The following is a 17,390-nucleotide window of genomic DNA, read 5'->3' as shown; positions in this document are numbered from 1 at the left end:
CTTTGAAAATTTTTTGTAAATGCTGTATTCCCAGAAATGTCAATTTTACATGAAACATACTAGGTTCTTAGTAAATGTCTGTTGAGAAAAGGTATGAAGGTGCATTGCCACCGAGTGAACACTGGGCTGTTGTTACGGCCTCACATCTCAGCATAGACCCCGCTTCCAGCGAGGATAGCTCACTGAGGACAAATCTGCTTGTGTACGCAGCTGCCTGCTTTACGAAAACAGAACTCTTAAAAGACAACACAGCCACAAAAAATAATTTGTCAGGTAAAAATAACTTTATACGATGGACCTAATAAAAGTACAATCACATGTCTTCTTTCCAATCCTAATCCCTGCTTGGTTGGAGAAATGTCTATTCAGATCCTTTTTCCAATTCAGAAAATTGTGGCAAATAGGCATAGCTTAAAATTTGCCATGTTGACCATTTTTAAATGTACAGTTCAATGGTGTAAGGACACTCACTGCTGAGTAACCATCAGCACCATCCATCTTCAGGCCTCTTCATCATTCCAAAATGGAACTCTATGCCCATTAAAGAATAACTCCTTACACCCCTTTTCCCCCCAATACTTATTTCCTTCTTCCTTTTTCCTTCTCTTCTCCCCATTTTTGGCTTTAAAATGGGACCCCTGGCTCTCTGTTTCATACCTGAATTGTCATCAGCTTCCTAGACTCACTTTCTAATTCAGCTCCCCGGCTTGCTTACAACCAGACATCCTCCTAGTGGCTCCTTTGAGTTGCCTCCTCCAAGCCACCCCAAACGTTTATTCCCAAGTAGTGATGTTCAATTCACCTGAGACAGGTGTGAAGGTAAGGTTCTATGGAGACTGGGAAGAAAAACAGTGTCTCTCCTTTTAAATTATCGTTGTTTAGGAGTGCCCGGGGGTTAAGCGTCCAACTCTTGATTTGGGCTCAGGTCATGATCTCACGGTTTGTGGGTTTCAGCTCCACGTTGTGCTCTGTGCTGATGGTGCCGAGCCTGCTTGGGATTCTCAACCCTGTCCCTCTCTCTCTCTCTGCCCCTCCCCTGCTTGTGCTCTTTCTCTTGCTCTCAAAATAAATAAACTTAAAAAAATCTTAAAGTTATCATTGTTTGAAAAATTAAAAAAATGAAAAGCCCTGGATGAGAGGACTCCTCTTGGTAGACTCTTTCCAGCCAGAAGTTATTTGCCAGTTTACCATCCTGGTAAGGGTGAAATGGTGACCTTGTCCATCTGCTTTCTAGCTGTTGTTTTCTGGACTAAAATTTGAATTTCCTTATGGTTTCATCAACCAACAGTATTTTCAGACTATTTCTGATACTGAGCTTGGATTTCAAGAGGTTTGTTTCTATTAGAACTTCCTTCTTAAATGGTTACAACTTTAAAAACTAATAGTTAAACTCAATAGTTAGACATTTTAAAGGGAACCATATAAAGAGATTAATCCCAATCCTACATTGACCATAAACTCCAATCTCATTCTATGGTGGAGACCCAAGAGAACAGGATTTGGAGGCCGGTAAACCTGAATTCTAAAACTGTCCAGCCACTTCCTACCTGCTTGAATCTTAAACAATTTATTCTTTAATGTTTGCTCTCCTCTGGAAAATGGATAAGACGCTTCACAGAGTTCTGTTGAATAGTAAATGAAACAATGTATAGTAAGTATCTGGTTTTGTTAAGTGTTGGTTCCCTTTTCTTAAAAGGGAAGGGAATAAATAAAATTTCATTTCAGCTTCTATTTAAAATGGACATTCAAATAATAATATTGTGCATTTAAGTATTATATGATCTGTATTGCACTCCATCTATGTTGTTAATAAACCTGATTTTGATGATATTAAGATACTAAAAATGTCAAATATAGTTACTCTCCTTTCTATATTTGTGTATCCTGACCTGTCACTGACAACTAAATAAATATAAGCTGGATTTCTCTGTTTATTCATGAAAGTCTTGACTGTCACTCATATTGATCATTTTTCAAACTAAAATCTTTGATTATAAAAGCATCAAGAGTCATCAGTGTATGATGATCAGCGTCCACTGTAGTAGAAAGTTAACATCCAATGACAGGAAGGATTCTTTTGAGTTAGATCCCGTCCAAGCCCGCTCTAGGCCCGTTCGATGTGTTACACGGGCAAGTGATTCGACACTTATCATTCTTAGTGTTCCTCATTTCTACAGTGTGGATCAAACATTGTCCCTAACTCATGAGTTGTGTGGATCAGATCATGTATTTAATGAGTGCCTAGTGGTAGGAAGCACATGCGACCACTGTTATTTGGTAATATTTCACCTAAGTTAGCTTCCTAGGCCAGGCCACAAAACATGAATACTTTGACAAGGTATAGACAGCATTTACTAATAATCTGTGTATCGCTCTGCTTAGAGCAAACCACGATTTATGGACACTTCTGCACACCAGTCTCTGTCTAACACACATCCGTGCTTCTGTCTTCAAACCTTCACCTGTCCTGTCCTGGAGTCCCCTATATACCTGTCCTGTCCTGAGCCCCACATACACCTGTCTTTTCCTGGGCCTCACATACACCGCAGACAAGGGACTTATGTTATGACCTTATGTTAAAAAAAAAAAAAAAAAAAGCAACACTTAAACACCTTTTTTTTTTTCCCAAGGCAAAGGAGTACAATGGGGTTTTCTTCTCATTCTTGACATATTCCTTAGCTTTCCCTTTTTAAACTTCTCTCCTTGTTCAAGGCCATCCTTCACATTGCAAGGACCAGAGAAGAGCAAAGAAAAGGTGAACAACAGGAATAGATTCAAGCAATTCCTTTTCTCCCGAATTCTCATAACTAAGGTGGTTCTCTGGCCCTTTCAAACATTTCAGTGTAACAATGACAAATATTGAAAGAATGACTCATGCAAGAGCTATGAAATTATTATTGGAAAATATATTTGGAGAAAAAGAAGGAATCAAGTTTAACATCCCTGGGTATCTTTTTGATTCCTCAAAAACTTTTCTAAGTTCTAAGAAGGAAGCAAAGCTATTGATTGTTCAAAAACAAATGTGTAGCTCACATATTCTTGCTGCGTTGTGGTTTGACAGTGGGGTAAGTGCGGTGTTAGGAGGCAAGTTTCGAACCCTCATGTAACCTTGAGCAAGTCACTTAACCATTCTAGGTCTTTCTCACTGTGCAATGGAAAGTTAGGGGCTTGGAAAAGTTCTGAATCTGGTTTTGCCACTTGACCGATGATCTCGGACAAGCCTCTCGGCTTCTTGAAACTAGTTTCCTCATTTGCATACTGGGGATAAGACTAGTCCCTTACAGGGCCATTTTGGGTTTTAATAATTCATATAAAAGGCTTATTAGCACAACGTCTGGCTCTTGGAAAGTCCTCCATAAAGGAGAGCAGTTGAGTTGTCTGTGTGTTTTCTCTGCGCTCTCTACTTTGTGGCCACGGGAATGATCAGTTAAAGCACGTTCTCAGGAAGGCAGTGTGGTGAAAGAGAAAAAGCAGTACTCTCAGAAGGACACAGATAATTGGGTGCCAGCCCTGGCTCTGTCAATATCTGTGTGACTTGGATAAGTTGTCCTGCTCACCTGGGCTCCTGTTCCAATTTGTAACTTGCATTTTAGTTTCCTTTTTTATATTACTGTGGGAGTATGGCAGGACTGCAGTAAATTTCTCTTACGGTGTACTGTCTTTCATGACTGTGAAGAGTTGATGCAGGTCTGCAGTCAGACCTGCAATGCCTGATGTAACCATGACTATGGAAAAATGGGTGACATTTACAACGACCAGCTTAATGACGCTGCTTCCAGACTGTGGTGAACAGTGAAGAGTGTCTGTATTTGATGACAGGAAGCTCATCGACATAAACTCTGAGGATCTTTGAAAACGCCAGAGCGAAGGCAATGATAGAAAGAATAATATGATTTGATCACTGAAAGTGAAACAGACCAAAAGCTCCAGCAGATTAGATTCTAAATGCTACACTTTTTCATGAACCAATGTCAGAGAATAGTGGTCAACAAACTGGTCCTTCATAGTACAAATACAAGTGAAGATGTGTCAACAAGAACTGTTCTTATGTGAGTCATTGGAGAGATGTCTTACAGAAGGCTGGTGTGGCAGGGAGGAGGAAGTTGGTGAAATCCAGACACCATAGAAGCGGGAGAAGACCCTTGGGAGGCCAAAGGATCAAAATGCGCCTTTGAACTTTCCTGATTCTTAATTATCCCTCCCCATATCTCCTCTTTTCTCTCCATCCCAAGTTCATCTTTTCATTGATGAGGTAGCTTCCTCCCCAGTGAACCTGCCCTCAGCCTGTCCCAGCTAGTTCCCACCCACTCACTTGTGGTAGATTAGCGTTTCCTAGTCTCTGATTTAACACCTCACTGCCCTGCTCCCATCCTGCCCTCCTAAGCCCTCAGTAACTAATCCCTTCTCACCTCCACAACTGAACTTTCCGGCCCTGCCCAAACGCACCCTCTCCTCTTTCTCCCACTCACTATGGCCTAGAGCTCTTCGTTTTGCCCATGTGAGCCAGGGTCCACCCGCCTCCTTTAGATCTGATAAAGTAATAGCTGTTCCATCTGCCTCTGTTGTAGGATAAAGTCCAGGACTGATTCTAAAACTCTTGTGTGAACCACATAGGCTACTGAGGAAGAATGTGGGGCAAGGGGGAGGCATAGACTTCAGGGTCAGATGGACTTGGGGTCAAATGCAGGCTCTACTACTGATGGCACATGTGGCCAATCTAAGCCTTGATTTCACCACATGTAAAAGAAGAATAGGACCCATCTGACAGGGTTAAATATGAGGACACACGTAAAGCAGAATGGTGGTACGTTCATATGGGTTGTCCCCTTTCCCCCTCACCCCATGCCCATCTCCACCCCTTATGCTTCACAGTAGTCGTTATCTGTCAAATTCCTACATACCCCTCAAGACCTACTCCCCAGCCCTTTTAGGGATAAGGCCCTGCCACGGAGCTTACCTCCCATACAGTAACGTTTGAGTATCCGACTATTTCATTTGCTGGCATTCTCCCATTGCTCCGTGTTTCTCTGACTAGGTAGTAAACTCCTGGTATCTAGCCCCTGCCCACAGTGGCAGCCTCCAGAATGATCAGCAGACTCAGCCAGGTCTGACCTTGAAGCCGTCACCCCCAGCGATGTGGCCCAGAGGGAATGCTAGCAGGGGCTGAGAGGCCAGACCAACTGGCAACTGTCTGTGACACGTGGTGGCATCAGATCCAGTAAGTGAAGGAACAGTCAGGTCAGCTGGCTGTCCCTCCCCCCTCATCAGGAAGCGGTGGGGATGTCTCCTCTCCATCTGCCCACACAGAAAGGCTGCCAACGCCCCAAACATGCTGGTAAGAAGTGCAGGAAGGCGGGCGGCAGCGGTAGAACTTGGGGAGCTAAATGCCTATAAATCAAAATTGTACTCTGTTCCTAACAACTTTTATTAAGAATGAGACCCCATTCATCTTTCAGCCCTTGAAAATGGATTTCAATTCCTGCGTGGTAGCTAGTCTCTTTCCGTGCAGGTCTACAGCTGAAATAAACACACATACAGGATGAACAGTATATTCACTCTGCTCAAAAGCGGAAACCTCAAATTAGGAAAGTTGAGCATGATTTTATTACCATCAACAGAAGCCAAAATACTACTGGGAAAAGAACTTCTCAATCTAAAAAGATTCCCCCCAAATTCCATCAAAATGCAAAAGAGGATGGGATTTGAGTCATAATAAGTAGGACAATCCACCAGGCAGTAAAGTCCCACATAAGGACCCTTGACATTTTCTCTTCAGCTGCACAAAATTGGAGCTGATATGTCTTTAGGTGCTCCATAGAAAAGAATTCTACCCAAGTTTCTCACCATGAGGTGTAAATTATTCATGAAAAATGAAAATGCACTAGATTACGACACTTACATAACTTAGCCTTTCCTTTGAGAATCCGCAGACACATTTATGAACTGAACCTTAGGGTCGTTTGGCCTGCAAAGCAGCTGCCTCTGAGGCAGAAAGCTAAAAGATCTATTGTCTTCTTATTTTCTGATTTCTTGAAGAGCAAAAACAATCTGCTTCTGTACGGTTCTCCTAGATCCAAGACCCACCCCTCCTCCAAAAGTGTTCTGACCCGGATCATTCCCTCTGGATCCTGATGCCTGAGCTGCACTGCGCCATGGAATTTACACTTAAATTGCCAAGCAGCTTTAGCCAATAGCGTTAACTGAATGCAAGTCCTGCAGTTTCAAACATTTAGCTTTTTTTTTTTTTACTTAGAGCTATAGCAGGCTCCAACCTCCCCCGCCCCCCCCATGCTTACTCACTGCTACCTCTTTCCACAAAATATTTAATATGGCAGTTCTGCCTCATTTGAAGCAACCTGATCCATTACTGAAACGGAACCCCCTTCTATTGTTAGGACATGAGCAAAACGTGCAAGGTGGCTAAGGAGCTTTAGCGGTGGGAAGTCAAATGCTGAGATGGATGTTCTCCACCTGAGTACCATTCACAAGGACTTGATTTTGACACTTGCTCTCTGGGCCTCTCTGGAGCACAACATAGTTGGGTCCCAGCTGCTTTCTACAGTCTGTTCCCAGGAATGAGCAAATGGTGAGAAAGGAATTCGAGCATCCATACTTGGAGGCCAGTTACCACCGTGTGTTTTGGCAGAGGGTCTCCCAGGAACCCACTTCCCCCACACCAATGCTTTACAGAACCAAGATTTTTCTTGTGGGGGAAAAAAAAACAGGCTCCAAATGGGTCAAATGGTGAATAGTGGGGAGTGTTTAATGCCTCCTACGTTTATCTGAATATAGTCCTGGCAGATGGCTTTGCATAATAGATGTTTTATAAAACTCTTTGAGATGAGAGTTTAAGTAAAACATGACCTTACCTTTCTAGATTTCTTCATTAGTACAGGCTAACTTACATACCCAAAAATCTTTATACAAATAGCTTTGAGGTTGTGTTCACATTTATTTGTGAGAAGTAAAATTTGATGCTTTTAATCTTTATTCTTCCCTCTCAAGTAATTTGTAGCAGGCCAGATAAAGCATACTATTATGAATCTGGTTGCATGTAATTTTTTTTTGGTACGATATTATTGAAGTTGATTATCAGATACAGTAAATTTATAACTGGCATGTATAGAAAATGGGATTTTTCTGACTTAGATATGTTCTCATAAATAGAGAATTATATGTGTATATTACTAATTTTCAATAAACTCTTCCTAAGGTCAACTTTTTGTTAAATCGATTTAATCTTTGGAGGAGTGTTTAGAAGATGTAACAAGACTTTGAGGTCATAATTTTAAACCTGAATCATCACTTTTTGTAGATATGATTGAGAGATTTTTAACATATTGCCAGAAATATAATTTGTTTTCCCTAGCTTTAAAGGTACTGGTTGGGGGGTGGGCACCTGGGTGGCTCAGTCATGATCTCACTCTTGATTTTGGCTCAGGTCATGATCTCACAGTTCAGTGGGTTTGAGCCCTGCATCGGGCTCTGTGCTGAAAGTGCAGGCCCTGCTTGGGATTCTCTCTCTCCCTCTCTCTGCCCTTTCCCCCTCTCTGAAAATAAGTAAATAAACTTAAAAAAAAAAAGTTAACTGGTGGGGTGCTCTATAAAAAGCTTCCTAATATCCAAGTTCAAGAACTTTTTCTTCCTAGCACAGGCTCATTTCCCAGAATGAATTAGATGGATAATCGCCCTCACTGCCCATGTAGCTCTCACTGTGGAAACATGGGTGGTGTGTATTCACTCCAAATCTGGAGGGGCTCTTTCTTTCGAGCAAAGGCTTGGGAGGTCTTTGAGCTTCTGTGGCTCTGAAGTCTCATTTAGGAAGAAGTGGAAAGGCACATGTTAGGAGTAAGCACGCTGGAGACATGGGACCAGTGAGTCCACTCAACTGCTGTCCCTGAAGGGACTGAATTCCGGTCCTACGGGAGCGACTTCCTGTGGCTAATCTTTCACCTCAGCCCGAATTTCTTTTTGTGCCATAGGATGTTAATATTTGGATGCGTTTGCCATGGGATGAGTTTTTATGTTTCTCTTTGGTTAAAAGTAAATGTGGCAAAGGCAAGACAAAGTATGCCACTTGCCAGTGGCCACCGTCTCAGTTAAAACCTTTCAATGGTCTCCATAGACTCTCCAGCCTCAAATCTATCTGTTCACTCTCCCCAGACTTCTGTTCTGTCAACTATCCTGTTTAAAGACCTCTATTGGCCAAATCAGGCAAAACCCTTTGCCTAGGTCCTGTACGGTCAGAATCAAACCCAACTGCAGTCACCACCACCCCTCCCACCGGAAACTAAGGCTCTGACCAATCAGATTGCCTCCTCCCCGGAAACTGAGGCTCTGGCCAATCAGATTGTTAGCTCTTGGCCTCACCTTTTACTCGCCCCTGCCTGCCTGTGCGCGTGTGCGCTTGCCTTCCTTCTCTCCAGCGATGCTCCGAGGAGCGTGCAGGTAGAGTCCTTTCAGAACTCAGAGGCTAGAAAAAGCACTTCTAGCTGCCGGGATGAAGGGAAAGACTGTCAGTATAAACTGTATTTTAACTGGGTCTTCAAGGATGTTATTAGGTAAACTGAATGAACTCTGTATATAAATGAAGAACTAAAACTTGAAGTGTATTTGTTCGGAAACTGTTTTCTCCCCTCTTGAAACAGAATGTAGGTTTGAAATAAAACATAGCAGAGCAATGACAGCATAGAGTCCTATAATAATTCAAGTTATAAGAATTTCAATCTGTACTCTTGTTAAATGAAATTTCTTGCAATATGAAAAAAACTAGGCAATCCATATACTAAGCTGTATACCTCTACGTCTTTTAATGTGTACTCTGAGATCAAATATTTCCCAATATAGGCATCTGTAGATTGATACATTCTATCTGTTGGGCTGAAACAGACCGCTTTATATGGTATTTTCATTTTCATGTCTGACCTTCCTTCTTACCAGGCCATTTGTTAGTTGATGGGCAGAAGTAAGAGTCAAGTCTGGGCAAGGGTTTCACCCAAAAGAAGCCCTTGAGCCTGCTTCACTAGGACTAAGGACGAATTCTTTTTGACTTTTTATCTTCTTACTTCTTATCTTACGTGTATAAATCCTGTTTGTAATTTTCACTGGACTCACTGTTATATATAATATTATGCAGAATATTCATATGTGGTTATATATTGCAATAGTGGATATCAGCTATATGGTTTCCAAACACGACCTGGCAATTACATAACTAGCTCAAAGCTCAAGTTTAGGCCATCTCCCACCCCCCACCCCCACCCCCCTTAGGATTCACCATAATTTGAGCTGCACAAGCAAGGCTTCTTCATTTCCTCCTATAGCAACAGAGTGTGTTGCTATTGGGTCTCACTTGAAAGATAGTTTTATTTGGGGAGGGAACTGACTTTTGTGTATTTATAATTATGAGAAAGGTGGTGTAGCACGGTGGTTAAGAGCAAGGCTTCTAGAGTCAGATTGCCCGGGATTCAGTTCCAGCAAGACCCTTCATTCGCTGTTGAACTTTGGCTAAGGTAGTTAGTTAACCTCTGTTTCAGTCTTACCATCTGTGAAACAGAGATGCCCAAAGCTGTGCTCATAAGACTGTGATTAAGGCTTACATGAGTATATCTATACATACGTTCCCTCTCTCATATAATATAAAATATATGGCATGATATATAATGTAACATATATGAGAGAGAAACCATTTAGAATAGTATCTTGTGCAAAATAAGTAGTTGGTAAATAATAATCTTATTAGGTAATGATTATGTAATGTAATTTCTATAGTAAGGCCCAAAGACCTTAGCTGAAAGAGGAAATAGCTGCTAATAAATTTGTTCATTGCATCTTTGTTTATAAAGCCATGCCCAGAGTCAAACAACCAAAAGGATTATTTTATATTTCCCCCAAATATTTGGATTTTGTCTTCACTGCATTTCAAACTACAAGTCTAAGTTCATTGAAAACTTTCATTGCTGGCCCCTTGATTCAGCCCTGAGAACCTAATTTCGAGGTTTGTACCTGTTCGTCTTGGCTCACCACGGGCTCACGTGTAAAGGAAGCCTGGACCAGAGGGTCTGTCGTGGGATGTTTTGGTCTATCTTTCTTCTATGAATGACTTGTCTCTAATTACAAATGCCTGTGAGGTTTGAACTGTTTGAACTGCCGGTATAAATTGATCAAATGCACTGAAAGACTGTCAAAACCCTAGCGCATTTTTTGTTAAAGACAGATCACTCCATGAAGGAAAAAGAAGGCAAGATGCTTATTGTGCCCTGAACTCTGAAATCGTTAGCACTACTTGCCATTCCGCTAGTGTCTAGCTTCATACATCCGATACTTTGGGTCCAGCATAGCAGCGAAGGGACCACAGGTTTTCTGGATCTTAGGGCTGGAAGGGACTTTGGGGTGATTTAATGCTGGGCTCCCTCTCCCAAATGAGGAAACTGAGACTTACTTTGTTTAAAGGACACATCATTCACATGGATATGATTCTATTTGAGTTTAAAGGGTGAGATTAACAAGACAATGCCTTGTCATTTAACGGCCATCAGCATCCTCTGAATTCTGAATTGTGGGGCACTGGAAGACATTCCAAGTTCTTGTTTGGCTGCTTCGCTCTTTGAAACTTGTTGAAAATACGTAAAAAATATTCTATCTGAAAAATTTATATTTACGACTATTTCTTTTTCTGTAGTTTTCTTGAGCAAGCTGACCTTCCTGAAGAGCTGCTAAAGGATTTCTCTTCTTCATCACTGAAGTGGAGCCCAGCAACTAGTATATCTGATAAACTGCAAGACACAGATTTAGGATTCTCGAAGCTACTGTCAGGTACTCCTTTAATAATATCTCTTTAAATGTAGCTGGAGTTAAACTTGTCAGTTCCCTTGCCAATCACAGTCTGCTGTAAAATGATATATCTTAGCCTTTGCATATCCCATGCTTCCTATCCCTGCCACCCTCCCACGTACAGAAACCCACACACGTGTGTGCATCTCTCAAAGTTTTTCCCAGGAAAGCCAAAAAAAAAAATCACCAGGCTGGAAAAAATATTTATGATATGTGATTAAGTATTTACCATATGAATGGAATTTATGCCCAAACTCCACAGTGTTTCTTTGTCTTGACTTCCTTTCCATTCTTAGGAAAGATCTCTCAGCATTAGAAGCACTTAGCTTGGGGTGCCCGAGTGGCTCAGTCGGTTGGTTAAGCGTCCGACTTCAGGTCATGATCTCACTGTTTGTGGGTTCAAGCCCTGCGTCTGGCTCTGTGCTGACAGCTCCGATGGAGCCTGGATCCTGCTTCAGATTCTGTGTCTCCCTGTCTCTGCCCCTCCCAACTTGCTCTACGTCTTTCAAAAATAAGTAAAATGTTAAAAAAAATAAAAACCCAAGTGCTTAACTTGCCATAAAGTATAGTAAAATTCCATCATAATGAATGCCAGTATATGATACTTCAAACTTGTTTTTTTAGGAGAGGACTTTCTCACAAAAATTCTGTCAACAACCACAAAAACATGGTTCAAGAAGGCAGGACTCAGACCTAAATATCCAAACATCCAGCTTCCTTATTACAAACGAGCAAATGAAAGGGAACCTAGTTATAGCTGTGAACCTAGTTATAGCAGGGATGAAAGTTGTCTCTCCCTCTTCCAGCCCATCCTATCTTCTGAATCTTCTTCCCAGCTAAGAAACTTACTTGCTATTCTTTATCATATCTGTCTGGAAGCTGAGTTGGCTTTCCTTAGAGGTAATGTGGCACTTTGGAGGTGGTGAGGGAGAGCTGAAGTGTTATCACTAGTTTATATCTGCCTCTGAGAGCACGTGTGGGTGCCCCCCCCATCCCTGTCCTGCTTCATCACATTTCAGAGGACACAGTCGGACCTATCACGGGATTTTACTTTTATTCCTTCATTCAAGTACACTCACACTTGTCGCTTCCGTGATGGGACGCATAGCACTGGGATCACTTACGTACTTGAACATAGAAAGAAAGTGTGAATTGGCCCTTCTCACCTGCAAAATGCAGTCTGGAATCTGCATTTATGACCTGACGTGATTTCTCCCAGTTTCTCCCATTAGCTCAGACCTTCCCTCCAGCCTACTCCTATATCTATTTTTATCTTTTATCAGTACGGTTGATTTTACTTTAAAAAAAAAATTAAGCTAAAAAGCAGAACCAAAACCATTGCTCTTCTATGAAGGGAGGGCATGCGCAGTAACGTGTTTTTCTAGGCGAGGTTAAGAGTTTACGCTCACCAGTCCTCATGTGCCTCTCCCGTGCGGGAGCACATGTTTGCAAGTTGGTTGGCTGGGGTTAGGGTGACGGTCAGCCTGTGATTACAGAGTGGGAAACAGCCAACTGGTTCTCACTGAGAAATAGGACATCCATGGTCTTTCCGGCACATGCGTTAAACCAACAGAGTTAAACACCCCTAATTAGTTATATCCAGCCTTTGTGAACTCAGTGCCTAGTATTTCTCTTCCAGTACGCTCTGGTTCTTAGGCCAATATCTCTACACAAATTGTGAAGTGGGGACCAGTGAGTTTGGGAGCACATATGACCAAGGCGAGATGTGGACAAGAATCATTCAGACCTCAAATTTGACATGAAGGAAAAAGGGGAGACTTTTCTCAGAGGAGAACTTTTTTCCTCCCCAGCGGGTGATAGGGTCTGAATGAACCGAATCGAAATATAGCCAGTTTTCCGGCTCAGCTTTTACAGTTTCTCTGTGGCAATTCACAAACCACTGGATACGTAATGCTGTACTAAAAGGAATTTAAGCCTGTCAGGTTAATTACACAATATTAGGTACGAAAACAAACAGTGCAACACAAAACATAGCTACATCATTATTTGCAGTAAATGTTAACTCTAAATAAGTGCAACCTGTCCATAAATGCTGGCTATAAACTAATTAAAAAAATAAAATTTGATGGATAAACATGAAAAAAAAATTCTCACCGAGAATTTTTTTTTTAAATATCAGCACTCATTTAGAGTTTGGGATTTGTGAAAGAAAGCTTTAAAAGGAGCAAACCTGATTGGCTGTGGCTGTTGCTGCGAAGGGGACACTTGTTGCAGGAGTTGTTGCTGCAGAGACAGTGGCTGACGTAGCGCTGTGCATCATGGGTACTTTCAGGAGGGGTACCATGGGAGCAATGAACAGGAGGGTGTAGCATTATGGTAATAGAAGTGGTATTTTGGCATGGTGAATATCAGAGCAGCAAGCCATCATGGGTTAAACCAGCAGATGGCATGCAATCACAATGCAAAGCAAGGAAGCATGGGAGAGAAATAAAAAAGGGAAAATAGCTTATTACAAGTACAATTAAAGGAAGTTTTAAAACATAATCAGTGATTCCCAGAAAGGCCAAAGCGGATCACTTTGGTTGATGTATTCATAAACATTTTACTTCTAACAATAGATCATTCCCAATCCGGCGTCTGTGGTTGTTACGTACTAATGGTCTCCTCTAAAAAAGCGACATGTAATGTCCAATGAAGTAAGGGTATACGATATTCATTTTTGTCGTTCTAAAACATCCAAGGCTCAACGTGTAGGCCCAGTTTGGGGTAGGACATCCTTTGGAGTTCATTGTGGTGGGACGGAAATTTTTTGTCAATTTGGGGCTGCTTTTTTGCACTGAAATTGCTGGAGGTTGTGGGGTTTTTGGGGTTAATAAATGGTAGAGCAAAAACTCGAGGCCTTGGTGTTAATTCTAACACAGTTACTGTGAAACAGCCCGGGAAATTTGGCCAATGTTTATTTCTCTTTATTCTAAATGGGACAAATCCGCATGTCCTAAAGACGGACTTTTGTACCAAGGCACTGGGTGTGTAGGGATAACGATGGATTATTAAAATTTAACATCTAAGGGAGTGCTAAGGTACAAATCATCATCACAAATAAGTCAACACTTAAAATTAAAAAAGCGATAATAAAGCAAAGCAGTTCAGACATTGGTTTTCAAAATACATCCATTCATAATTTTAAAAAATAAATACTTCTGGGAAACTCTGATAACTCTAACACACAGCAAAGAGGAGATAAAGGCACACCACTATGAAACTTTAAAACACTGATGAAATTAGCCTGCCTTTCTGATAAAGTAAGCTTTTCTTTTTCTTATGCTAAACCATATAAACTATAAAGAGAAACAGAATACAGATCATTAAAAAAGCAATACTTGTGGTTTTATGTTTTGTAGTGGTTGCTCTGCTGTTCTGGTCACATTGAAATGGTCATTTTCTTCAAGTTACAAGTACATTAAAAAAAAAAAACCTATACATTAACTCTAAAGCCAAATAAGCCTTCAGATCTACCATTTCCTCAAGCATTTCTACCATCTTGGAAATAAATTTCAAGCAAGTGAAGGTACTGTACACAATATAAAAGACACATAAAAAAAGGTTGAAACCTACCAATACTGGTAGCGGGTGTCATGCACAAAACTGACCCTGCATGTCATGCAATGGCAGGTGGAAAAAGTGAATAAAGGGAAAGAAACAGGTTAGCGGTTTAGAGTTAACATTCAAAGTGAGATTGAAGCACAACCAGAAATCAGTAGGGTTAGTTAACACAGTCTCTTAGAGTTACTCACATTTTTAGTACAGACACAAATATATCTGACTTATTGGAAGCCAATATTACTCAAAGCTCACTCTTTACTTTTCACACTTCTTATTCACATCCATCAAAATGATTCTTATAAGAATGACATGTGACAATGCTACAGTGTCCTTCCTCTAAGACCTCAAGGTATTTTACAGACAATATCAAGGTCATCCTCTAAGGTAGGAAGTAGGTATTTTACAGATGAAAAATCTGAGGCATAGTAACTACTCCAAGGTCATGCATAGTGTGAGTCAAGGGTAAGGCTCAAAATAGAATTCTATTCCTAAATCCAGGTCAGGTTTTGTATTTACTAGATTACACTGACCTTACTGCATTAAAACTGTGCTTGTTTCGTGTCAAAAACAATGTGAAAATAAAAGCAGTAATTAAGATTCCATATCCTCCAAATCAAATGCTCGCAGGTCATGTGAATTTGGGATTATTGCTACTAAGCCCTACAGTTTAGGAAGACTGACATTCTTGTGACAAAATGACCTCGATGTGTATGTGATCTGTTTTCTGCTACGAGATTCATCATTATAAAGAAGTGGTGCTGGCAACAAAGCTTGAATAGCGTAGAGGCAAAATAGTGCAGAACTGGGGCTGAGTTAGGACCAGGGCTAGCGATTTTGTCATGGCTACTAGTCGGTGATCTCTGAGGGAGACCTTTGGCAAAACTAGGAAATCAGGTTGGCCTCCAGGTGGAGGGAGGGAGGGAAGATTTCATTCCTTCCAGGGGAATAGCTGCCTTCTCTGGGGGTGGTCTTATTAATGTGCTTGAATCAGAAAACTCTGACCATGAAGAGAAATGTGTGTAGAGTGCCGAAAAAAATGAATGACCTACTTCCGGTTCAGTTCCTTAGACTAAAAATCAAGGTAATGTAATATAAGATACCTGAAGGTTGGGGTCATGTAGGTGACAGAACATTCGTTTGTAATGAATAAAGGAAAACTCTTTTTAACGAATGGATGTACACACTTAGGGTTTTAGAACTGTCTTCTGAGATACTAGGCGAAGAATCTGAGATGTGAAGGCCTTTATTCTCTCTGCCAAACTGTTCACACCTGACGGGTACTTTCTGCCTGATGTACATTTTGGTCAGGCTAACATTAACTAGTCAGGAAAAGAAGCTATTTAACTGGGCTTTTAATGGATTCTTCAGCAAACACGTGCTAATATGTCTGATTTAGCACACACACATACACACACACGCACATCTCAAAATCCTGTTGACGACAGGATTCTTTCTCCTCTTTCTCTCACCCTATCTCTCTAATCCTCATAACCGAACTTCTGAAAAGTTACCTGCACAATAATTTTCACTTCCTCGACCCCACATATTCTTCAATCTTTTCCACTTTGGCTTTCATTTTCACGTCTTCCCTCCAACTGCTAATGTCACCAAGAACTCCGTATTTGTGCAATCAGTAGGAACTCTTCCACTTTCATCTAACTTCCTGAGTCTTGGTAACATTTGGCACTCAGCCCCTCCCTCCATAATAAACTAGTCTTTTCCCTTGGATTTTCTGATAACCCAGACACACACGTGCACGCACACACACACACATACTCTATATCTCTATATGCTGGAGTTTTTCAGGACTCACTTCTGGCTCCTTTTCACCTACTCTATGCTTTTTCCAGGCATCATTCAATTCATGATACCATTCAACCCGGGATTTAAATACTATCTATGAGCTCAAGGCTTCCACATTTATGCATCCGCCTTCCCTCTTGAAATTCCCTGCTCCGGCTCACCCAAAAGCCAAAGCAATCCTGCTTCTAAAATGCATCTTGCATTTGTCCGTCTGTGCGTCTCTACTGCCACTTCTCCAGTCCTGATCGCCATTGTCTCCAGGCTTGGCCCTGTAATGATGTCCTAACTGGTCTTCCTGCTTGCCTTCCTGTCTCCTGCCTAATCCAGTCTCCACTCTGCTGTCAGAGTAAACCTTTCTAAATACAGGTCTGTTCGCTTCTCCGCTGGAAACAATTCACTGCCTTCTCATTGCTTTTAGGATAAAGGTCCCCTAGGGTCCAGTGTCTATCTCCCTGGCTTGTTCTATACCCCTCTCTGGAGGCTGGCACTGTGACCCGGGCAGATTAGTCTATCATTTCTTTGAACTGAACACATCGCACTTTTGTCCTACTTTTGGGCTTCCCACAAGCTGTCCCCTCTGCCTGGAATTATCTTCGCCCTACTCTTTTCATCTTCCAGGTCTCAAGGCACATGTCACTTCTTTAGAAAACTGTTCAATTGCTCTTTTACCTACCTCCACATGCCATTTAAATCAGTTTTCTATTTTCAAGCGTATTGAACTCTACTTTTTCATTCATAGGATTTATAAAACATTTAAGTTACATATTTATATGGGCATTTCTTGAACATCCATCTCTCCTCCTCTGCTGTTAACTCTGGGAGGGCAGCGTTCATTGTCTGTCTAGGTCTTTGGGGCACACGGTAGGTGGACAGTCGGTTGAATGGGTGTTCTCTGCCATTAGTGAGTGCAGTGGGATCAACCTTTTCCTAAAATGTATGTACCCACTTTGTAAATGATTTCATTTCAGAGTGAACCATGGCTGGATTCAAAGTTAGGCCCATAAAAATTCTGTTGCATTCCCATGTGGAGGGGTTTTCTTGGAGGGCTTTCTTGTGTCACGGATGCGAATGTCACTGGGTTGAAAACCATCTACAGCAGCTCCAGCAGCCACACTGAGCCGGGGTCGAATGTATCACTTCAGCTTCAGTTCAGGATGTGGTTGAAATGCTCAACCAAATTAATTTCATGA

General features: G+C 41.5%; 1 protein-coding gene across 4 annotated transcripts in view; it reads right to left on the bottom strand.

Moving 5' to 3' along the window:
* MBNL2 (muscleblind like splicing regulator 2) overlaps positions 1–17,390 on the bottom strand; it is a 158,773-nt gene that overhangs the window by 12,824 nt on the left and 128,559 nt on the right. For 2 of the 4 annotated variants that reach the window (XM_047081162.1, XM_047081144.1), the window contains one exon: positions 13,025–13,119. The exons of the other annotated variants lie outside the window; for them this stretch is intronic. In XM_047081162.1, coding sequence (XP_046937118.1) covers positions 13,025–13,119 — 95 coding nt within the window. The remainder of the gene's footprint in view (positions 1–13,024; positions 13,120–17,390) is intronic. 4 annotated transcript variants of the gene reach the window in all.

Source organism: Lynx rufus, unplaced genomic scaffold (assembly GCF_022079265.1).
Source record: "Lynx rufus isolate CCGP_SWC_20201006 ecotype Redwood Valley unplaced genomic scaffold, mLynRuf1.p SCAF_1, whole genome shotgun sequence".
Lineage (NCBI taxonomy): Eukaryota > Metazoa > Chordata > Mammalia > Carnivora > Felidae > Lynx > Lynx rufus.
Note: the sequence above shows the minus strand (reverse complement) of the source record. Positions and strands in the feature narration are given on the sequence as shown.